Genomic DNA, 24,431 nt, shown 5'->3' with positions numbered 1-24,431 from the left:
AGAAAGGATCAGAGAATAAGCTATAAAAAAGCAGAAGGAATGTCTTCTATGTAGGGAAGACTATAAATGCTTCTTGAACACATTAGAACCAGAGAAAATCTTGGCTATCACTGTAAGGCTAAGTTTCACAATTAATCATGCTGACAACTCAGTTGCCAGGCTATTCCTTATTCTCTCCTTCCTAAGACAGGTCAACAGGTAGGTATGTGGCAAGAGGCTTCTCATCAAATGGGTCCTGCTGATGCAAACACACACACACACACACACACACACACACACACACACACACACACGGGGTGAACTGAAGTTGTTTTATTATTTCTAGGAAACAGCTGTCTAAGTCTGATCACCACGTTAGGAAGGGAAGTTTGCTAGTTTTCCTTTTGTATGTCAACTCAAAAATAAATTCTAAAAGTGCCAGGCATACCCGGAGAAATCTGATTGTGACTTGCCTCTTCCTCCTCCATGGTCTTCTTGGCATATTAAAATGGCTTAAGACACCTTAACCCATCGATTCGTGCACCTTCCCAGGTGCCATCTACTTGGTTTACAGAAGGCTGGCTGAGAACCAGTCCAAACTGTGTCTTCTAACTCGAAACAACTTCTTCACAAGCCATGCAAGTAAGAGGTTTAAGGGAGGTATGGAAATTCCTTGCCAAAGAAGCACGTGCTCAAAGCCCATGTAGCAGTAACTAGCTAAAGAACAGACTCCTCAGAGGAGTCAAACCGGAATCAATAGAGACTGGCACACAGGAAAGAAAGGGTTTCAGGAAGGAAAAGTGAAGCTCTTTGAAGTGCGGTTTCCTCACTCTAGCGGTCTCAACTGGTTTGAGACCGTGGTCCTGCTTCCTTGGCTAGTTTTCTTGCCAGGAGGTGGGGTTACTCCTCCCAGTCTTACAGAGAACATAACATAACAAGATGCTTCCAAGATAAATAGATCAAGGCATCTGTGTACTTTTCTGCGGGCTTATATCTGAGACTATCTGTTCCTTAATTGTAGAACATTTTATTTCAGGTATGTCTCAGAAATAATGCTACCATATCAGAGTAAAAGAAGTATTGGCCGGGTACGGTGGCTCATAACCTGTAATCCCAGCACTTTGGGAGGCCGAGACGGGTGGATCATGAGGTCAGGAGTTGCAGACCAGCCTGGCCAATATGGTGAAATCCCATCTCTACTAAAAATACAAAAAAACTAGCCAGGCGTGGTGGCATGCGCCTGTAATCCCAGCTACTCGGGAGGCTGAGGCAGGAGAATCGCTTGAACCCAGGAGGCGTAGGTTGCAGTGAGCTGAGATTGTGCCACTGCAGTCCAGCCTGGGCAATAGAGTGAGACTCCGTCCCCCCCACCCCCAAAAAAAGTATCACTGAACATTTCAAGAGCTATAAACCAGCCCAATCTAAAAAATACTTTAGTGACAACTAGAACTGTTAAATTAGAACCGTTGGTGGCAGGTGTTGAGTGTCAATGTTTTTTCAAGCTCTCCAGGGCAACAAGTGAAACTATTACAAACCTCCCAACCTCTGATGTGTTATATATAATGCTCACAAAAGATACACTATCCATATGGAAAGATACTGGAAAAAGTGACATATTCCCGACGGCCACTTGAATCTATGGTCACAAAAAAATGAAATGAATCAACATTTGAGCTTTATATATATAAAACACCATAGAACAATTATCTAACTAAATGCCTCAGTAAAGGTCCAAGGGTATAAGACTCCTAAGCACTTCAGTTGGTTGCCAATATTATTATGGCAAGATTCTGCTAACATTCTCTAAGACTGAGGGGGAGCCAGGGAGCAATATAGCAGAGTGATTAACAGTACATGTTTGCAATATTAAAAGTCTGGATTTGAATATCTAGCTGTAGAAACTTGAGCAAGCAAGCTTCACTTTGCTTGTGTTCTTTATCTAGTTGTGGCAGAAATTAAAGGAGAATACATGTAAAATGCCACTTATTGCCATGCCTTAGGCACTCAGTGACTAGTAGCTATTATTATTAACCAGTATATTAGGATGGAGGGCTGGATGGATGGAAGGAATAACAATAAAAAAGGTGTTTTTCATACCCTGAAATTATGATTCTTAGAGGAAAAAAAAAATGGCCTTTGAGACAGATTTTGCTTGACCCTGATAGCATGCTACAGAATCAAAGACTGGAAGTTTCCATGAGTCAATAAGATCAAACCAGCAAACACTCATTTATGAACTAGGCTTTCTGCTTTTGAGAAATCTCACAGAGAAGCCTTCGGCAGGTATAAAAAAAACCTTTCCAATGGAACAGGCTCACCGCAGCCTCCGCCTCCCAGGTTTAACCAGTTCTCCTGCCTCAGCCTCCTGAGTAGGTGGGATTACAGGCATGTACCACCACGCCTGGCTAATTTGTATTTGTAGTAGAGACGGGGTCTCCCCATGTTGGTTAGGCTGGTCTCGAACTCCCAACCTCAGGTGATCTGCCCGTCTCGGCCTCCCAAAGTGCTGGGATTACAGGTGTGAGCCACCGCGCCCAGCCCCACCTTTTTCTTTTACTCCAAGACCTTGGCAATTTCTGCTCCCACAACTTTTTCCTATATGAAGGTAACTTTCCTTGGAAAACTCAACATATCTGCTACCCTGGGCGTAATATTAACAGAAATCTTGGGCTCAGCTTTCAATCAATGAAGAGAAGGGCTATGCATCCATGTGGAGTTGTAGTAATGATTTCATGAAATTGAACAGAAAGCACTTGTTGGATATTTCATAATTGTCCATTTTTATATTTGGTAATATTTCTTATGCTTCCTCTGTCACAGAGGATGCTGTTCTAAAAACTTTTCATTATTGCAGTTTAATTAAGCAAGTTAAATTTAGATACACAAATGAAGGCTGCCCTCTTATTTACATTTTGAGAGCTTAATGATCCTTTTATAGTTTCAGAACCTTGGGGAAATAGCCTCATTTTTCATACTTAAGTACACATCCCACTTCCTGATCAGCAGGTTTCAGGGTAAACACTATTCATGAGTAATAGTCAATGTATACAAAAGTAAGCAGGAAGAGAACATCTAGATGCCTTCTTTACATTTCCACAGGAGTTTTAAATGGTTTATTTTAAGGTGCTTTTATAAATTGCTTCCCGATTTCAAATGTGGCAATGGCAAACATTTCCCATTTACTATGTGGCTGGACTTGTACTAAAAGCTTTTTATATGGATTGTACTTTTCTTGTCTAATTAGCACAACCACACTATGAGCTCGGTATCACTTATCATTTCATCTACAGAGAGCAAACATGAGGCTGGGACAGGTATCTGGGGCAACACCACTAGGCAGTGTAGAGCCGGGTTCATATCTAAGCAGTATGACTCTGGAGCCCATTTTTCTCTCCCACCAAGCTCAAATGCCTTTATCATAATATTGTTCTTTGGCTATGATCTGTTGTTGTTTTTCCTTTCCTGGTTTTGGAAGAGGCCACAGTGTTTCGATGTTGCATCCTATCTGGACGGGCCTGCTGAGTCTTTTTATTTTGGCTTCCAGATACTCTCAGTGAACACCCTTCACTCGTGCTGAAGTTGGTGGTGTGTGCCTATTATTCAGGAATATTATTTTCAATCATTCTGACTCTCATTCAAAAACTGGTTCTCGTGAGGTTGTCAGTATCAACAACCTCGATCCCTGGCAGCCCTCTCCTCCTGAAGACCCTCTGGCTCCTTGTCTCCCCTTCCCCCAGTTCCATCAGCAGGGGCAGTGGCTTGACAGCTCCCCTCTCTTCCTTCACATGGCAAAGGGTTAACAGGCCTCTTACACACCAATCCTGCTTCTTGGTATTTTCAGAAACAACACTGTCTTTTGAAAAGTGAACCTGCAAATAATGAAAGAGCTCACAGGGCTCTCTTAAAATTCAATTAAAAACAAATGCAAATAAAACAAATACAGAGTATACATACAAATGTGTTAAAGGAAAGTGTTCTTTCCATCTATATCAATCCATATTTTAAAAGTGACTTGTATTGTAATGAGAGGTCAGCTGATTGGCTGCTGCTTTCTCTTTTGACAGTCACATAAAAATTTTCTACATGCTCAAAAATAATTTTCTCTTAATTTTCACTCTTTAATACCACATGATACCATAAAAAGCACATGTATCTGCTAATATAAGTACTCTCTATGAGTGCTGATAATTAGCCTTTTTCTCCATCATTTCAGAACTCAGAAAATCATTCCTCTTTGTGCTTTGAATGTATACTTTTATCAGAACATACAAATCCTGCAGATATTCTTTTCAAGAAATGGAAGGGAAATTATTCCAAGCATATTAAAGTTCAGCTTTGAAATGATAGTGTTTCCAAAAGCCAAAGGCATATGCCAGGCATTCAAGAAGCCAAGTTTTCTGTTGGACATATTCTTGGGCGTGCTGGAAGGCACACATTACTCTGGGCTGCAATACAGATTGAAACGAGAAGGCTTTTCAATGATCATTTCAAAAGGCATTCTTCAGGGTTTTGAAGATGGGGAGGGGATTTAATCTATAAACATCTCTCTAAATCTCCTACTTGGTTTCTTAAAAACTATTTTCTTAAATCAAATGCTTTTCAATGAATTGTAGGCAAATTAGACCGAGAAACCAATACACCTGAGTGGAGCAGGGTAAGGGGAACCAGTACTGTTATGTACATGGTGAAGGCCTCAAGTGAAGCAAACGTAAGCATGCAGGGCTCTGAGACACACGGCATTAAAACTAAGAATGGCGCACCACACAGCATGCTTCCCACAGATCAATTCCTTAGCAGAAATTCCCCATGGTAGTAATCAGAGAAGGATTCACTCCAGTGCTGGGGCTTAGTTCCACCCCAATATTTAACGCAGTCAGAGATAAAGCAGCTGTGAACAGGAGGCACAGACACAAGCAGTACTCACCTCCGCGATCTTCAGCACGGCACTCCCATTCAGATCAAATGTCGGCGTGTAGGTGATGCATAGTAAAACCTTTAACAAGGTGAGAGATGAAAGAAGAGACAAGGGGTTAACAGTATGGAAATTCACTGTTGTTTCATATGCCATTTGTGCAGTCCTGTTTTTATGATTCCTTTGCAACTTGCTTTATCTAATGTTTCTTTATATCCCACCCACTGCTTTCTCATTAGTGGCCACACATTGCCTAATAAAGTAGAGACCATCCTGTAAAAAATAAAGGCTGCTAATCTCTCCCCATGGAAAGGGCTTGCAAGACTGGCCAGAAACAGCATCTCTCAACAGCTCCAGGAGGTGTGTCCAGTAACAGCAAAAACCACAAAAGAGTTGATTAGTAGCAGTTATTTTAAAAATGCCAGGCTTAATGCTAGGCACTTCACATGAATTATCTAGGTTGACCTTCTAAATAAGTGTTATTATTATTGCCCCCATTTTACTGGTGAGAAAACCAAAACTCCATGATTAAATATGTTACCTAAGGTCATACAGGTAGCAAGTTGTTGAACTCAAGTAATCTGACTCCATGTGCTCACTCACTAGGCAAAGCCATCTCCACCTCTTCTGGAACTCAAATGTCAGTGTCATTTTCTATTCCTATCCCTTTCCGAAATCCACATGGAATTAGAAATTCTTTTATTGCATTTTCCTCTTCCCTCTTGCAATTTCCTCCAGAATGTTGCATGGGGTTTACTTACTCCCCTTATTTTCCAAGATACACAGACAATGGGTCGACGACATTTGCAAGATCTTTAAGGACCACTAAAAACTTCACTTTCTACTTGTAGAGCCTTTAGGGAACAGATCAATAAAAGCCTGTGGCATTTTAAGAATTGCTTCTCAATTTGTAGGTAAGAGGCTACTCTCTCCCTCTTCACTTAGCTCTGACTTTTCTTGCTGCAGAAAACAGACACAAAGGTGCTGGTGTCTGCTCCTTGATCTCAAACTCCACAGTCATGCCCTGCCTGCAGCTTAGCCTGCCAGGGGCAGTCTTCTGAGCATTTTTCTCATCTGTTCAATTCATGAAGGAGCATGGAGGCCTAGCAAATTTACTTAATACAGGAAACTGCAATTGTCAGATGTGACAAGAAATCTCTCCCTATCTCTCAGTCTTAGCTGTCAGCTAGGCCAGCCCTAGGAACAGTCGCTCCTTCAGAGAAAGCAAGTATGTATGCAATTAAAGGGGGGAAGAAAAGATATTTTTTTGCCATATTTAGTCACAAGGGTGGGTATTAATTGTAGGTGTGCTCCTCAGTCTTTTGATTCTTAAAGGGACTTAATCCAAGAATCAACACCAGATAAAAATCAGCTCAGTTGGCTGGGCACAGTGGCTCATACCTGTAATCCCAGCACTTTGCAAAGCTGAGGTGGGTGGATCACTTGAGATCAGGAGTTCGAGACCAGCCTGGGCAACATGGCAAAACCCTATCTCTATTAAAAATACAAAAAAAAAAAAAAATTATCCAGGTGTGGTTGTGGGCGCCTGTAATCCCAGCTATCTGGGAGGCTGAGGCAGGAGAATCGCTTGAACCCAGGAGGTGGAGGTTGCAGTGAGCCAAGATCACACTGTTGAACTCCAGCCTGGGCGACAGAGTGAGACTCCATCTCAAAAAAAAAAAAAAAAAAAAAAAAAATTTGTCTCGGTGCCATGGCGATTGAGAAAAAGGGATTGGGGAGCAACTGCCTCTTAGCCTCACGGGAAATAGCTTTCTTTTGTTTCATGACAATCTTTGGGAGTTGGGATTTGGTAGGCAGGGAGGGATGAGAGCTGAGGACAGCGGGGTCAACAGGACCTACCCTGGGGTTGGAGGGAGGCTACGTCTTCCAGGTCCCTGTAAGTACATAGTGGTGGTCCCATGGCTGAAAAGCCCTGTCCTTGGCTCCTCCTCTATTTGTTTTGCCACATGGCTTGATTGTCTTCTTTCCAGTCTTAGACGTCGCCCCCTCAGAGAAACGTTCCCAGATCCCCCTCTCTAAAGTACTCAGTATCACATCTCCTTGTTTCACTTACTTCAGAGCAGACATCAGTCTCATAAATGACTTGTTTGCTTATTTGCAATCTTCTCATTAGACTATACCATCCGTGGAGTCTCGGAAAGGCCCTCAGGACATTGTCACATGATGCTTTCTTACTTTGAGGTTTTTTATTTTTAGTGCCATGTTTCATGGTGGGGGGCGGGCAGTCTGAGGTGATGCTGGCCAGCAGAGGCCAGTTGGTCCACCTGGGCTCTTGATTTTTTAAGTATTGACAATAAAGACTGGCACCACTTTATGATATGAAAATAATGATGGCAAATATTTGTCCGCACTGGTTAATTATTAACATTGCTTATAGGACTGACGATCGACTTTCTGCCTTCTGCGGCTCTATGTGTTCATGCAAGGTACACAAAGGTAGGTTTAGGAAGAAGCGTTCAAAACTTGACCCAGTTTTCTGTGAGCAAGAGCTGCTTTTCGGAGCAGCGGCTAGAAGCAGGAGCAGTTCCCATGTGAGGTCTTCATGAGGGTGTTGAGTTAGCAGTATCAGTAATCAAGATTCTCAGGGGAATGCAGGAAGCTTGAGTCCCTGTGTCTCAGGGAAGCCCATCATATGTAGAGGGAGGCCTCCCTGCAACAGTCCACAGAAGCTGAGGATACCTGCACCCAGGCCCCCAGCCAATGCTGACCATGTTCACAAGATGTTGGAAGGAAGGCTTTCCACACCTAATGTCTGGCCGCCAATAGTCAAAGACTCACTGAGCTATATGGAAAAAAAACCCAAAAACAACCCTGAAAACAACAGGAAATAATGAAAGGAAGGTAAAGCACATTAATGGAGCCAGTTCCTTAAGCTCATGCAGTTTGTTGCATGAAAAGCACAGCAGATTTTAATTACAGGGCTGATGGTGTCCATGCCCTCCTGGGACTCACAAAATGTATTAAGGGCAGAGCATCTAGCCAGGATGATGCAGCAGATAAAAATGACTTATTGAAACTGTTGATGCTCCCAATGCTTAACATGTATTAATTCGCTAGATTAAAACACAGACTAGGGGTAGAAAATTTAAGGCAATAACAAATTGAAATCATCTGACTTCCATTGCATAATGAGAGGGCAACAAGTTTAGATTAACATTCTGAGCACGCTGGCCCCATGGAAAACAGAAGCAGCTAAATACTGAGGGCAATTTTATTAAAAATATATCCTTCACAGGGTCATTAAAGCATATTGACTAAATTACCACGGAACAGCAGGAACTTGAGTGATGGGCAGCGCCTTGCAATCTATACCAGCTTGCAGAAACTGCCTCCATAAATAAGCCACAAGGAAAATAGGGAAAACAGGTGCAAAGCTTTCCATGAAAAGGGAAAAATCATTAAAATGGCTAATAAATGTCCCAGATAATTGAATAGCTACTATATGCAAGAAGCAATCCCTCAATTTAAAATGTGTACAGAAACTCTGGGTTTAGGGAAACAAAATTAGAATTAGACTTGAAAGGAGAAAGCAAAGCTGATTTATTGCAAGATTTGGGCACAAGTGACAAGAATCTAGAAAATGTGGTCACGTTAAGATGAGAGAGGGATGGATGTGGACAGATAATGATGACGAGCACAGAATCGCAGATGTGCTCTTTTAAGAACATCCTGAATTAATCCTCTCCCAAGGACATGTCCTGGTCATGATCGGGGGCTTCTCTGTCAGGCACACCCTGTCCAGCGACCATGATCAGAGCAGAGCAGAGGCTGTGATGTCAGGGCCACAAATGAGACATGATCATGCATGTGATTTGGTGTTTAAGTGCTGTGTGACTCTGTCTATGTCCTGTAGCCCTTTACCTTTAAAATTCCCATCCCACCTCCCAAGGATAGTTACAGGAACAAATAAATTAAATGAATGTTTAAAGAAATAGTGCAGATGAGACAGACCTTTAAGCCTGTCTTCTCACAGAAGCTACACAAGTCTCATTTGATGTAGTTCATGGTAGCTATTCCAACATAGATGATTATGCTTATTTCAAGTAAAAAAAAAATTAGAAATATCAGATAATCCACATTGAAAAGCATAGAACCTTTGGTTTTTCACTCCATGTCTTATCAATGCCACAAGTTCTCATTTTTCTGATCCAGCTCCACCTTCTTCCTTCTGTCCTCCCTTTTGGGCTACTATTCAATTCCAGTCATTATTCACTAAGGTTCTAATTGTGGGATTACAAATATAAAGGAAGCACAGTCTTTGACATCAAAAAAACTCTCACCATCTATTGAAGAAATGAATGTCTGCAACTGTTCTTCAAGGCTGACTGTGATAAGTGCTTTTGCAATTGTGAGGTATATAATAATTTAGAAGGCTAGAAGACAAATAACTTTGGAGAAGACAGATTTTGCAGATGAGAGGACATGTGAACAAAGCGCCAATACTGGAGAGAAAAGGGAGGGAAAGATGCACCAACCAAAGGAAGTGTCATGAGCAAGGCATGGAAGTGTGAAAGCAGAGGCCAGGGATGATGCTGGAAAGATCAGCTGGAACTTTACTGGATGTCAATTTAAATGCCTTATGTTAAGTGTTTCACACATATTAGGCTAGTCAGCCAATAAATTATAACTAAAAGGAGATAAACTAGGGCAAATTGGAAGTCAGAGAGATCAAACAGGCACTTAATAAGATCTAGATGATGTCGAAGACAGATCCTAGTTGTTCCAGTAGCAATGAATTGACTGTTGCGCATTTGGAAAAAAGATGCAGGGAGAGTGGAAGACAATGGTCACCCGTGTTTGAAACCTGGGTACCATCCTACCACTGCCCTCCCACCAACCCCTACTGTCCTAGTCAACCTGGCTGAAATCTCTCATACCCCACCATTCCCACATATTTTACAAAGCTTTATATTATATATTAATGAAGTAACATGCTTTGGAGAACAGAAATATAATTTGCTCATATTGCATAATATAAAATATTTAATGCTACAGAACGGGCAGACAACTCAAAACACTTATTCCTATAGCACTTATTTGGAACAGTTTAGATACACTACTTAAATCTGTATACTTACACACATATACACACACACACACACACACGCACATGCACACACATTGGATTTCTCAGCTTCTTAGCAGTAAGGTCTACCTTTTTTGATGCCTGCTATGTTTACAGCACCTTGCTGGGCCCTGGGAGATGCTAGGAGCAGCTGGGCCTTGGCCCATGCTCAATATCTTCTATAAAATACCCAGATGAATGGTCAGCCTCACAGTTTCAGTGGAACTGTGCATCTATGTGCCTACTCATTATTGTAAAATGTGTAGACAATGTAGTAAAACAGCCCTAGTGGTATGGAAGAACACTGTTCTGGGCACCTGAATGTCAGATCCAGGTGGCCTGACTGGTGAAAGGCAGTTTTTGTAACCAAGTAAGGTAATACTGGAGTTTCAGGTGATCTAGTTAGGGAAATTATAATTTGGTAATCCTGAATGACGGATTACCAAATTACACTAATCTGGCAGGACCTCGCTCTGGATGGGGAGAAAATCATCTCTAGCATAACCAGAAAGCATGTCCCATGAGACATTTCTGATATTTCCCATTATGCTCTGCTGAGAACCTATCTTCTGCACTCTCCAACATAAATGGTAACTTGTATAGGATTTATGAGTTGAAGAGCTCATTTCTATCAAGGTTCCAACAGAGCCCTCTGCAGGACCATTTCCAGGGGATTCAGGGGTAAAGAAGTGATTCCTAAAGTGATGAGAGAGCAGCTCCATGGCCACACTACACCTACCTGGGTGCTGGATTATTCAGGCTCCTATTCATTCACTCAACAAATATCTGCTGAGGTGTTGCTAGAGGCCACATCCAGCGTAGGTGTTGGACACACAGCAGTGAACAAATAAGATAATCTCTTATCTTGCAGAGCTAACATCTGGTATGAAGACGGTCATAAAATAAAAAATTACAATAAGCTGTAATGAACATTCTGAATGGGAAAATGCAGTGTCCTCTGGGAAGGCATGCCATGGTCTAACACATAATGCACAAGGTGTAATGCTGTATTCATCCTTTCATGGAACTCTAAATTTCATGTTATAACATATATAATAAATTAAACCTAGGGGAAAAGAAAAGGGTACCATCAAAATGTGAGCTGATTTTAGGGAGTCAGCCACCCCTATGCCATATGACGGGCATGAGGGCATATTGAATGAACAAGACATTATTTTTCCTTTTTCTTAAACTGTTAAAAATTATCTTAATTAACACACAACTCCTTCTTGGGGGGAACTGTGGTTTCATTTTTCAAAATATCAGATGTTATTTATAAATCAAACCAAACAAAATAAGCTAGTTAGGGCTCCAAGAAGTACAGCCCACAGAAGGCCTTGCATTTTTCTCTCTTGGTGTATGGTGAAAACCTTAATGCCAGGCGTATTTCAAAGCCAGACTCTGGCTCTGGCTGAGAATTTAGCTTTGTTGCTTAACACACATTTCCTTCTGGCCTCTCATGTAGATTGGCTTTAAACTTCATAAAGTTAAAAATTATTGCATAATTCCTTCTCTTTAGAAACACTCCAGTTCTTTTTTTACTCTGTCAAATTCAGCAGCAAGAACAGAAAATTCAGTGACAAGCACAGGAATACTGAGACACCAAACGCCCTTCTACGGGGTGAAGGGTATGCTGCCTTCCGCATGTGCAGCCAAATAGAGTGTTCATTGCTGAAAGTGTACCTCCACCATGAAATGTCAACAGAGATTTTTTCCCTCATGGTTCAGGCACAAACAACAAAGCAGATTTAGTCTTCTGAAGTTCGCAAAATGGCAGATTGTTTATCTTTGGAGTGAGGGAAGGACGGAGTCCAGAGTAAACAAGGAATTTTCAGAGGACATTTCCTTACTTCAGTTTTAAATTATGGATGTCACAGAGTGGTATAATAGACACTGGAGACTCAGAATGGGGGAGGGAGGAGGATGAGGGATAAAAAACTATATATGGGGTACAAGGTACGCTCCCCAAACAACATGTTCACTAAATCTCATACTTTACCACTACACAATTTGTCCATGCAACAAAAAGCCACTTGTACCCCTAAAGCTATTGAAATTTTTTTAAAAAATAAAATGTTGATGACAAAGACAAACCTCTTTTCTTACTTTGATCAAGGTTTTTCAATCTCAGCACTATTCACATGTTAGACAAAATAATTCCTTTTGTGGGCAGGACTGTCCTGCTTATTGTAGGATATTTAGCAGCATCCTTGGCTTCTACCCAATAGACGGCAGTGGCAATACCCCCATTCCCCCAGCTCCTCCTTCCCACTGCCAGTTGTGACAAGTGAAGATGCCTCCAGGAATTGCTAAATGTCCCCTGAGGACAAAATTGCTCCCACCTGAGAACTACTGTTTCATTCATTTCTATCCCACATGCCTTGTAGACATAACTCAGAACTTCTACCAACAAGCTTGTCCAACCCTGCGGCCCATGGGGCACATGTAGCCCAGGACAGCTTTGAATTTGTGTGGCCCAACACAAATTCATAAACTTTCTTAAAACATTATGAGTTTGTTTTGCAATTTTTTTTTAAGCTCATCAGCTATCGGTAGTGTTAGTGTATTTTATGTGTGGCCTGAGACAATTATTCTTCCGATGTGGCTCAGGGAAGCTAAAAGATTGGAAGCCCCTGCTCTACAACACTGTTCCAATTCCAAAAGGCTGAGAGCTAGAATCTAGGACTTCCAGAGAAGAACTAGGATGAGCCACTGATCCTTCCCTTTGCTTCAGAGACTGTGGATTAGAGGTCACAACAAGTAGCTGGGCTACAACCTCAACCTTTATTTTTGACCCTAAGAAAATGCATCATTATTTTATTTCATAAAACATGTACCACTATTGGCAGGTTATCAACCAAATCACTTTCTGGCTCAACTTGCCAAATTTCTGTCAAACAGCTATTATGAGAGATTTTTTAGTCAACAGATTTTGCTGGAGCTCCTAAACACTCAAGGTGGAAAATCTTTCAAATTCCTCATTGGTTTATGGTCATGTCACAGGTTCTTTTCTGGCCTTTATTGATTGCCACTAGAAATAAATTATTGATATTCATCAGATATGCCCTTAGCACCGAATTATAGGAAATACTGTAACGGTGATAGTCACAGAAAAAATATGTAAATATTAGTTATAATTAATTTAGCTAATTCACTTGAACCAATAATCTGTTCATTATTTATATTTTCTTCTCCCTTCTAAACTTTCTCCCCTGGTCAAGTCTTATAACTGTCATCTCTAACTAGAGGACTCACAAATCTATTTCTAGAGTCAACATTTTCCCCAGGTTGTAATCCTTAATTTCAGTTTCTAAAAACCACAAATAAATATTGACATATTAGACCAAATAATTTCTTTTGTGCAATTCCATGAAAATCACATCAACCTCACTAAGGCTCTAATATGGTAAACAGCTAAACATTTCTTGTTCTAAAATTCTTAATTACCCCTGTAGATATCCCCATCAAGAAACAGAATCTATTTCCCTAGCTTTTAAATATGAGGTATGGAGTGACCATTGGCTTGAAATGACCAATGGGACATCAGCAAGCAAACAAACCAAACTCCCAAAACACTTGGGGCCTCTGAGTTCCTCAATTTTCCCTGCCACTGCCACCACGTAGATAACCTGCCATGCTAGAAAACGAAAGACCTTATAGAAAGAGGTACCAGTCTTCCCACCTGGACCTGATGCAGCAATTGTAAGTCAGTCAGCCCCAGCCAAGCCACCAACTGACCGAAGATGTATGAGCAAGCACAGCTGGGATCAGCAAAAGAACAGGACAGCTGAGCCCAGCCTGAACTGCCTACTGCATTTTGGGGTGGTTTCCGATACATGAGGCATAGTCTCAACCACATTTATTTTAGAATATGAACTTGCTTTACTATTTCAAGTGAATTCTAGGAGATTCAGCTGTGTTTATATGGGAAGGCAATTTAGTTGGTCAAGATGAGATCTACTAATTCCAACCCTTATGAAGAACAAACTGGATTGGTCAGTTATGTGTTGATTACTGCTGGATGATAACATGTGATTAAGATGGGAAAAAGAAAAGGAAATTACTGTGGAAGGGCTGAGTCGATGTCCTTCCAGCAAGTGTATTAGACGTGAAGACCAGCAAGTGTATTAGAACTTGCACCCAAAGGTTGAGTGAAAAAGACTTTTTTGTTCCGTTGTACAAGTAGTTCATGTTTTAGAAATAGACTCTAGCCTAAAATTTCAGTAGAATGCAGGATTCATTTTCTCACAGAAATAAAGATATAAATTACAGATAGTTGCTTAGAGCAGCCTACAGATTTCTCTTTCATCCAGAACACACAGGAAGTATTCTGTATTGGCAATAAATAAAATGGAACTAATAGAAAAATAAAAATAAGAAATACAATTCTTAATTATGCTAACATTAAAACTGTACTTAAAGGACTATATAGATATAGATATATAGAGAGAACCATGTAGAAAATGCTTATGATTTAAAGTATAAAGCAAGAAACAGGTTGGCTGTGGTGGCTCACACCTATAATCCTAGCACTTCGGGAGGCCAAGGCAGATAGATTGTTTGAACACAGGAGTTCGAGACCAGCCTGGGAAACACGGCAAAACCTTGTCTCCACAAAAAAAATACAAAAATTGGTTGAGCGTAGTGGCGCACCCAGGAGGCTGAGGTGGGAGGATCACCTGAGACCCGGAGGTCAAGGCTGCAGTGAGCTGTGATTGCATGATTGCATCACTGAGCTCTAGCCTGGGTGACAGTGAAACCCTGCAGAAAAAAAAGAAAAGAAAAGGAAAAGAAAAGGGAAGAGAGAAGAAAAAAACTCCTATACACACAATGAATATAACTATAAACACATAAGTAGATATGATGAGAAATCAGTATACAAGAATCAGTCAACATGATGGGATTTACAATTAACTTTTTCTCTTTTGGAATGCCCATCATGTCAAACTACTAGCATTTCTTTAAATTCATCTTTTAAAATACACACACACACACACACACACACACACGTCAAAATTTAAATATAAATATTGAGACCTGATACTATGAACTCAGTCTCTATCTCTTAAATTAGCCCCTTAAGACCATCACTCAACCAGAAACTCTGGCTGTGAGTCCTGCAGGCAACTTGGGCTTTCCCTTTCCCACCTACTCACTGCCCATGTCACTGCCAGTCACCAGCTGCTCCTTATTCTGCAAACCAGGTCAGTGCACTCAGCCACACCTTTCTGCATTCAGCCCAGGTGGCCCCTTCCTACTGCCACCTACCTGGATTAAGTCCTGGTACCTCTGGCTCAGCCTCTTCCAATAAGATATTTCACGATGCCAATGACTCGGTTCTGCTGATTCCCGAATCATCCTGCAAACCCATCCTCCCTCTCCTCACCTTCCATGTTTAACACCCAGCTCTGGCTGGATCACTTGCCTGCTTACAGAGAGCAGGCCCTCTAGAACCTCCTCAACCTCCCTTTCAGGCTCATTGTCCACTATCCCTCACTAATCCCAGTTTCCATCCCCAGGACTTTTTTTCTCTACCAGGAATGCCCTCTCTCCCAACATAATTATCTGAATCCCACCTACCTTTCAAAGTCCAACTCAAATAGTATCTCCTCCTTAAAAGGACGTTCTGCCCTGCTAAACATGCTTCTTCCTTCTGAATGTGCCTCCTGAACTTTTCTTCTGATTAAACATACACAGCTACCTTGAATTGTGGTAACTGGCTGCCTGTTTATTGCTTTCCTACTGAATTATAAACCCTTGCCTTTGAATATTTTGTTTTTAATCCTATATAGTTTTATGCACTGTTGGCAATAAAAATATATTTGTTTAATAAACCAATAAAAAATAAGGTCTAAAAAGGCAACAAATTTAAAAGTTCCATGACTTATTTTTTCAAGTTTAATCTGTAACAAGCAGATTTTGACTTAATCTCACAGCTGGGTTTTTAAGAAGTCAAATTTCATTGGTATGCTCCAGATAACACCCTCACTCCTTCCTTTTCTCTTTCCCTCTCAGACTCTCTGCAGAATGACAGCCTCATCTCAAATGGTCTCTGCCCGTATAAACACAGAACTTTTGATAGTTTTATTGTTGATACTTATAGACCTGACCAAGCAAGCCCCTCAAGATAGGGTTGTTAAAGGGCTAGAGCCAACCTGATTCTCTACATCTGAAACAATAATTACAGATCTCTTCTGGAATAATCATATCATAGAACTCTACCTCGTAGGATGGAACAGAAACATTGGCTTAGCTAAAGAGTGGGTGTTTTCCTTAGATTGTGGAATCATGGCTGATGGTTAGGACCTTAAATATATCGAGGTGGCTAATTGATGTATAATAATTTACAAAATTATTCTTCTACGCTACAGAGCTACAATTCAATTTACAGTAGTAAATATGAGGGCCTTCTTAAGGAATCAGAAATATGAGGATATGCACAATATTATTCACATTTTACAGATCAGAAAATTGAGGCACAGATTAAGTAACTTCCCAAGGCTACCAGGCATTCTAGCTCCAGAAGCTGCGCTCTTACCATTCTGCTACAAGATATTTCGAAAAAAAGAAAAAGTAAAAAGAAGTCAAAAGGCAACAGAGTTCACTGATTATTCCACAGAACAGTCACACTATGCCATTCTCACACCCTTGCAGACACACCTGACCATGAAAGTTTCCTCAGTGAAAGGTTCCTCATTATCTTCAGAAGCCATATTATTCACATTGACCTTGCAATTAACTCAGACCCCTAGGTCTGGAATGCTGTCTTCTCTACCTATCCAATACTATACATCCACAGACCATATAAACTCTCAGCTCTGCTGCAAAGCCTTTCCAGAAAAATAAAAATGGTTGAAAAGGCAATTCTGCTACCAATGACTGTTTAAGCCCAGCCAAGTAACTGAACCATTCCAACTTCAATTTACTTATGAAAAGAATTTGATGATGTAAGGAGGTTATTTCAATTCTATAATACAAACCCATGTTGATCTTTCTCAATCTTGAACTCATAGATTATTATCTATTCTCTCAATTCAGTTTGTTATTTATCCTAGTGGCCATTAAAAACTACCACATGTGTTTCTGTCTCTCCATTAGTCAATAAGTAAACTAACGAGCAATTAGTAAGCCATGTGCCAGATGCTCTGCTAGGCACCAGAGGGATAAAAACAATACTTATAGTATATCACTAATTTTCGCTTAGTAACTAGTGAAATTTTCAAGTTATGCCTGAGTCAAAAGTTTAGGAGACATTACAATGTGTAATGGAAACCAAGGAAAGTGAAACTTTGGATAAGTGGGGACTAGCGTATTTATATATTTAATTGATTTCTGACTCTATCACTGGCCTCCAAACACAGATTGTGTTTTTCTTTGGTTTTGTTTTCTTCACTATGGGATCTTCTGTGCCCAGCACAGTGCCTGACACATAGAAAACAATCAAATATTTGCTGAATAAATGATTAAAAAATCGGAGAACCTTCCCATTTTATTTGGAACTACAGAACATCCAGAGTAAGTGATGAGGGCCTCTGCATTTATATGCGCTTAAATTAAGATTATGTGAGAAAAGTTTAAAGACACTTAGTAGGGTGATTCTCAAATATAATTAACACTTGGAAATGGTGGTGCTTTAAAAAGATATTAATAGATAATATGAAAATCTCCATGTCAAAAATAATGCATAAACTATTTAAAGGAAAATCACATCTCTAGGCTTTCAACGTTTGTTCATTACTTTTTCATATATTTTTACCATCTGCCGAAGGCAGTCATGTCAAAGGGTAAACAAAGATGGGAGGAAAACTCAGTAAGAATTATATTAGTCTGTTTGCAAAGTAGAAAAAGATTCTCATCACCCAACATGAGCAGGAAGAGGGAAGGCTGTTTGAGAACCATTTACTTAGCAGAACCACATATTTTAGACACTTCCCTCCATTAACTGCACAAACAATATGTTTGCAAACTTGTTAGATCAACCTCCAACAACTACACTTCAGGAGTTAAATATTTTTCATCAAACATTGGATTTTTCCTTAACGCTAGAGATCGCTACAAATCTTCTGAAGTGTCTCAATGGCTTCAGGCTAAGAGATTTCTCCCTGTTATAAGAAGCAAGACAAATTAGCCATTTCACTCTCAAACTTCACTAATGATCACATTCTTTCCAAAAGGAACTCTAGAAGATCAAATGCCCCGAGTTAAGAACATCAAAACTAACCATCTGAAGAAACTTCCCAAGTGTAAGACTGCCATTAAAACATTACCAAGAGGGGACTCAAACATAGTCTTTCTTCCTTTGTCGTGTTTCTTGCTCCCAGACCAAGGCACTGATGGCAGTATTGATACATAATTTAAAAGCACACTCCCTTCCACTTTGTAATACCAGAACTCTAACTGGACACCCTGAAGCTTAGGACTACCAGCCATACAAATAATAAACTCTTTGTCCACGATTCACTCATCTGTGTATTTTCTATAGATGTTTACTAGGCTTTTGTTATATAAAAATACCCCGGCCAGGCGTGGTGGCTCACGCCTGTAATCCCAGCACTTTGGGAGGTGGGTGGATCACCTGAGGTTGGGAGTTCGAGACCAGCCTGACCAGCATGGTGGAACCCCCATCTCTACTAAAAACACAAAAAATTAGCCAGGCGTGGTGGCACATGCCTGTAATCCCAGCTACTCAGGAGGCTGAGGCAGGAGAATTGCTTGAACCTGGAAGGCGGAGGTTGCGGTGAGCTGAGATTGCACCATTGCACCCCAGCCTGGGCAACAAGAACAAAACTCCGTCTCCAAACAAACAAACAAACAACCAATGGTAAATTACACTCTTTCCCTTTCCCCAACTCTCTCTCTCTCCCTCTCTTTCACAAACACACACACACCAGACCGATTAGCTAACTTAGTGGAAAAGGCACGTAGATTCCTTCTTCGTATGTGAATTTAGCTCACAGGACTAGTGAGGGAATATCATTATCACGGGAGGACACAGAAAACACACAGGACTCTGAGCCACTCCTAGTTTTACCCCTCCTTAGCCTGTGACTTGGCTGTTCTGCTCCATCACCTATACAAGAAGGATAGCAGTGACTAGCACCCACAAGCCTCTCAGGATAGACTTGGCAGGCAAGGTAACCCACCACTTAAGAGCACAGGTTTAACCTCAGGCTGAATACTGCCCTGGTCATTTCACTAGCTGTGTGACCTTAGTATCAATGTGTCTGGTGCATAAAAAATGTTAAATGATCAGCCCCTGTCATTTCTCCTTTAAAAATTGTAAAGCACTCTACCAATATTCACTTCTATTATCTAAAAATGCACACAAAAAAGACACTCAGTAATAGAATATTCATCAAATGCTCTCTCAGTGTCCAGCATCATCTCCTTCCTTATCGCCAAAGCCAGCCTGCCCTCCCCAGATAGGATGCCCACATCTCCCACATGCTTACAGAGGCGAACGGCCAGCCATAATTCCATTCGGCAGCCTTTGAAGACTCAGCCAGCTGTATCAGTTAATAACCTCACTAAAGGTTATCCATCAGAAAGAAGGGAAACAAGTCCTAACTACTCTCGTCAGGGAAGTCATTAGATCTGTACGTGGCTCCTATACAGTCTGCCTGGCATTTATGGAAATAGCACACACCATAGGAAAATGTTGCCAAAGCAGACAAGTATTTAACCTAAATATTCAATAGTCTACTAATCCATTTCAAAGGTAATCTATCTTCAGAGCCTCTTTCTGATTCTCTACAGTTCTGACCATCTATTTGCTCAAGCTGTAAAATTTTTCTTTGGGTTCCACAGCCATTTCAATAAATCAAACTTGTCTTTTCTCCCCTTCCTGTTAAATAGTAAAAATATGTAGAATAGTTCCTAGACTAAGTGATTTAACCTCATTCCTATTTGTCAGAAGCAGGCTTCACTGATTTTTTTTAACCCTCTGATTGAAAGTCTTCTTTCTAAATGAGAATACTGTCCTTGGAATACTGGATTTCATTATTGGCCAGTTTCCGTTTAATCTTGGAGAAATCTCTACAAAAGGAAACTACGTTATTTTCTTTCCAGAAATTTAATATAATTGTTCCATACTCTTTAGAGTGTGACTTGGTTCAATTTCTCATGTTTACAAGCACTAACAGATATCAATATGTGAATAAAATGCATGATCTAACTTCTAAAAAATAACACCTAGGATCCGTTATAACAACGTGCTATGCTGTGGTCGGACAGACAAATAAAAACTGCATGGTGTGGCCTTATTCCCCCTGAATAGTATATCCAGACCAACATTTGAAGATGTCCACCACATCTTGTTTTAAAAGATTTTCTGTACCTACAAAATACTCATATAAAATGACTGGAAGATTTTTATAGGAAATTTCTTAAATAATTTATCATCAGAATGAGTCATGTAGAAGCGCAAAGACTAAATTAACATACCCTTCAGATGTAATGGAAATCCAGTCTTTTCTCTGGGGACTCATCTAATTCTCTCTTCTATAATTTTTGGGAGAATACAGTAAAAGCATTTAATACAGTAATGGTATTAGCAAAACAAGGACTTATTTAAGAGGTTTTACTTGGATCATTAGAAGTATTACAGAATTACACGATAAAGGGTGTGGGCTTCTGGAGATTACTAAAAAGTTGATATAGAAATTCCTCGTTCAGAGAGAAGAGGGATAAAACTTATTATTCTAAGCCAGAAAGTCTACACTGTGAACCAATCTCTATACCGAAACAAGTATTTTCAATCTCAGAAATAGCAAATGATCATGGAGCCCTCACTTGTGACCTATCAAAGTCAGGTTACCATCAAGTTTTCTTTGATGTTAATAACAACATTACCCAAAGTATAGTTATCTTGTCATTAATTTTCTAGCAGCTTGGCCAAAAAGCATACTTCAAAAAATTAACTTCAGGCTAGGTTTGTTGTGAACTGAAATATTTTCCCCCAATCCTAATATTTAAATAGTTAAAAATAATGGTATGTTTCCTATCATCTCCCCATCACCCCTCCCTTCTAAGCACCCCAGTCTCCAGCAACCATCATCTTACTCTCTACTTCCGTGAGATCAACTTTTTTCGATTCCACATGTGAGTGAAATCATGGTATTTGTCTTTCTGTACCTGGTTTATTTTATTTAACATAATATCCTTTGGGTTCATCCACAGTTATAGTTAAGTTGGAGGAATAAATTTTAGGAGCTCTACTGTATAGCAAGATGATTATATTTAGTGACAATATTTTTTTTTTGAGACAGGGTCTTAGTGTGCTGGCTACAGAGCAAGTGGTACGATCTCGGCTCACTGCAACATCTGCCTCCTAGGTTCAAGCAATTCTGCAGCCTCAGCAACCCGAGCAGCCGGCATTACAGGCACACACCACCATGCCCTGCTTAAGTTTTTTTTTTTTTTTTTTTTGAGATGGAGTCTCTCTCCGTCGCCCAGGCTGGAGTGCAGTGGCACGATCTCAGCTCACTGTAAGCTCTGCCTCCCGGGTTCATGCCATTCTCCTGCCTCAGCCTCCTCAGTAGCTGGGACCACAGGCGCCCACCACCATGCCCGGCTAATTTTTTGTATTTTTAGTAGAGAAGGGGTTTCACTGTGTTAGCCAGGATGGTCTCGACCTCCTGACCTCATGAGCCCCCCACCTCGGCCTCCCAAAGTGCTGGGATTACAGGTGTGAGGTATTTTTTTAATTATACTTTAAGTTCTAGGGTACATGTACACAACTGAAGGTTTCTTACATAGGTATACATGTGCCATGTTGGTTTGCTACACCCATCAACCCATCAACTCGTCATTTACATTAGGTATTTCTCCTAATGCTATCCCTCCCCACAACAGGCCCTGGTGTGTGATGTTCCCCGCCTTGTGTCCAAGTGTTCTGATTGTTCGATTCCCACCTATAAGTAAGAACATGCGGTGTTTGGTTTTCTGTCCTTGTGATAGTTTGCTGAGAATGATGGTTTTCAGCTTCATCCATGTCCCTGCAAAGGACATGAACTCATCCTTTTTTATGGCTGCATAGTATTCCATAGTGTATATGTGCCATATTTTCTTAATCCAGTCTATCATTGATGGACATATGGGTTGGTTCCAAATCTTTGCTATTGTGAATAGTGCCGCAATAAACATACGTGTGCATGTGTCTTTATAGTAGCATGATTTATAATCCTTTGGGTATATATCCAGTAATGGGATAATGGGATAGCTGGGTCAAATGGTATTTCTAGTTCTAGGTCCTTGAGGAATTGCCACACTGTCTTCCACAATGGTTGAACTAATTTACACTCCCACCAACAGTGTAAAAGCGTTCCTATTTCTCTACATTAACTTTTTGTATTTTTTTGTAGAGATGTGGTTTCGCCATGTTGCCCAGGCTGGTCTCAAACTTCTGGGCTCAAGCCATCCCCCTGCCTTGGCCTCCCAAAGTGCGGGGATTACAGGCATGAGTCAAATGCCCAGCTGACAATATATTCTTGAAAAACGTAAACAGTGGCTATTATGTGCTGTCACCACAAAAGTGATAACTATGTGAAATAATGCATTTGTTAATTAGCTAGATTTAAGCATTCCACAATGTATACAGACTTCAAAATCATGTTGTACATGATAAAGCATACTATGTTATCTGTCAATTAAAAAAAAATAGCATGTAACAAAGGCCCTTATCTTTTTAAGCATTTTGGAAATCTCATTGTAAAGACTGACAGATTTATTGTTTTTCTTTTTTCTGACAGTGTCTGACTTTCCTCCCAGACATTAACTAAAAATATCAAGGTTTATAATGGTGTCATTGGAGAGTCCATTAAGACAGGCTTTCCATGATTTCTGGTGGAGTTAACCTGTGTCAACTCCTATCTTCAGCAAGGCTAGCAGAAGGCACTGCTGGGCTGGATGGAATCAGAAAGCAAGTACAAGTTTTCAAAACAGGTGTTACTGTTGACATAACCATTAAACATTCTGCTTGTGCACAGCTCCTAGAAGAATGGGTACTTCCTCATTTTAATTTTTAATACAAATTTCTGTATTCCACAAAAAACTATTCCTGGGAGAATTTCCAGAATAATATGTAATCTGACTTGCGTCTCTTAGTGTCACACTAAAGCTCACTCTCCAGTATTTGGAGACCTAATAGCAGAAGAAAGATTCACAGGTTGCACTTTGAAGTTACAAAAGTGATTAGCGTGGCAGTTGGTCTTGCCTCTTTTTCAAGAGTGGCACAGATACAGTGGAGAAGAAAAACAAAGCTAGAAGGGGTCACTCTGTGGTTCCTAAGAATGCACAGCTGCCAAACTTAAAGGATAAGGCAAAACTGTACATTCCAGAATCAAAGAGAGTTAAAGATGAATGAGATCCTAAAGATCAGCTAGCTCAGGCATCATCATGTTCATTGTGTTTAAGAATCAGTTGGGATGCTAGTGAAAGCTGCACATTCCTACTCCCATCCACTGAGATTCTGATTCAGCAGCAGGAGGCAGTAGTGGTACAAGTAGTGATATATAACATTTCTAAAGCACGAGCTTTGTGCCAGATACTGTGCTATGTTCTTTACAAATGTCACCTTATTTAATTCTCAAAACAATCCTATTGGGTGGGTACTACTATTGCCCCCATTTTACACACAAGGAAATCAAGGTAGAGTGACTGAGGCATCTGTCCAAGGACATTCTGCTAGGAAGTGGAAGAATAAGAATTGAAACCCAGACAGGCTGGCTTCAGAGTTTGAGCTCTTAATCATCACCTGAACTACCCACCAAAAGGGTTAGGGTGAGGCCCAGGACATCAAGAGAATGTCATGACTGCAGTCAATCTTTTCTGAATGGAGAAACTGAAACCAGGAGAAGTGTAGTCTCTTATTCAAGACAAAAATCCTTCAGTGCATTTCCAGGAAGAAATCCACCACTGGATGACACCAACTATTCCTGAATATTCCTCAACATATGTTCCTCGAGAGAGGAAAAGGACAGAATGCATTATTAAAAGCTTTCTTGTTGGTTCCTGCTGTGTTACCATGACCAAGGTGCTGTTACGGGGCAGAGTTTCTATCCTTTCTGCCCAACTCACCATTCACTCAGAGAATATGACACACTCTGGCCAGCATAAGGGACCCCCAATCATGGTGATTCTTAAAAGAAAGGGAAAGCAAGAAGGAGAGATGCTATCCCTAAAAGGAAGGTGGTACTTGGAATGACAGAGTAAGTTTCATATAATTTGAAGGAGAAAAAAAAAAAAAGATGTGTATTCTGACATGCCTCCCAACTGTGGTCTTTCTCCCCCTAAACTGACCATTCTGAAACCTCAGTATATATCAAAACATTATTATTATTATTGCTTTGTTTTAACATATGCAAGCAGGCAGAATACCCAGAGTAATCAGATCTACCCCACACTGGAACTACTCACATACATTCTCTTAAAAGATTACAAATACACTTTCTAACG

General features: G+C 40.4%; 2 protein-coding genes across 4 annotated transcripts in view; one reads left to right on the top strand and one right to left on the bottom strand.

Moving 5' to 3' along the window:
• The window catches only part of ARFGEF3 (ARFGEF family member 3), a 186,369-nt gene that overhangs the window by 113,675 nt on the left and 48,263 nt on the right, over positions 1-24,431 (bottom strand). For all 3 annotated transcript variants that reach the window (XM_024248774.3, XM_024248772.3, XM_054558214.2), the window contains one exon: positions 4,904-4,972. In XM_024248774.3, coding sequence (XP_024104542.2) covers positions 4,904-4,972 — 69 coding nt within the window. The remainder of the gene's footprint in view (positions 1-4,903; positions 4,973-24,431) is intronic.
• On the top strand, positions 16,377-16,785 carry PBOV1 (prostate and breast cancer overexpressed 1). Its single transcript, XM_009242303.1, is given in 2 exon segments — positions 16,377-16,724; positions 16,726-16,785. Coding segments are annotated over 2 exon segments (408 nt in total).

This window comes from Pongo abelii, chromosome 5 (assembly GCF_028885655.2).
Source record: "Pongo abelii isolate AG06213 chromosome 5, NHGRI_mPonAbe1-v2.0_pri, whole genome shotgun sequence".
Classification (NCBI taxonomy): domain Eukaryota; kingdom Metazoa; phylum Chordata; class Mammalia; order Primates; family Hominidae; genus Pongo; species Pongo abelii.
The sequence above is the reverse complement of the archived record's forward strand: the minus strand, read 5'-3'. Positions and strand labels throughout refer to the sequence as shown.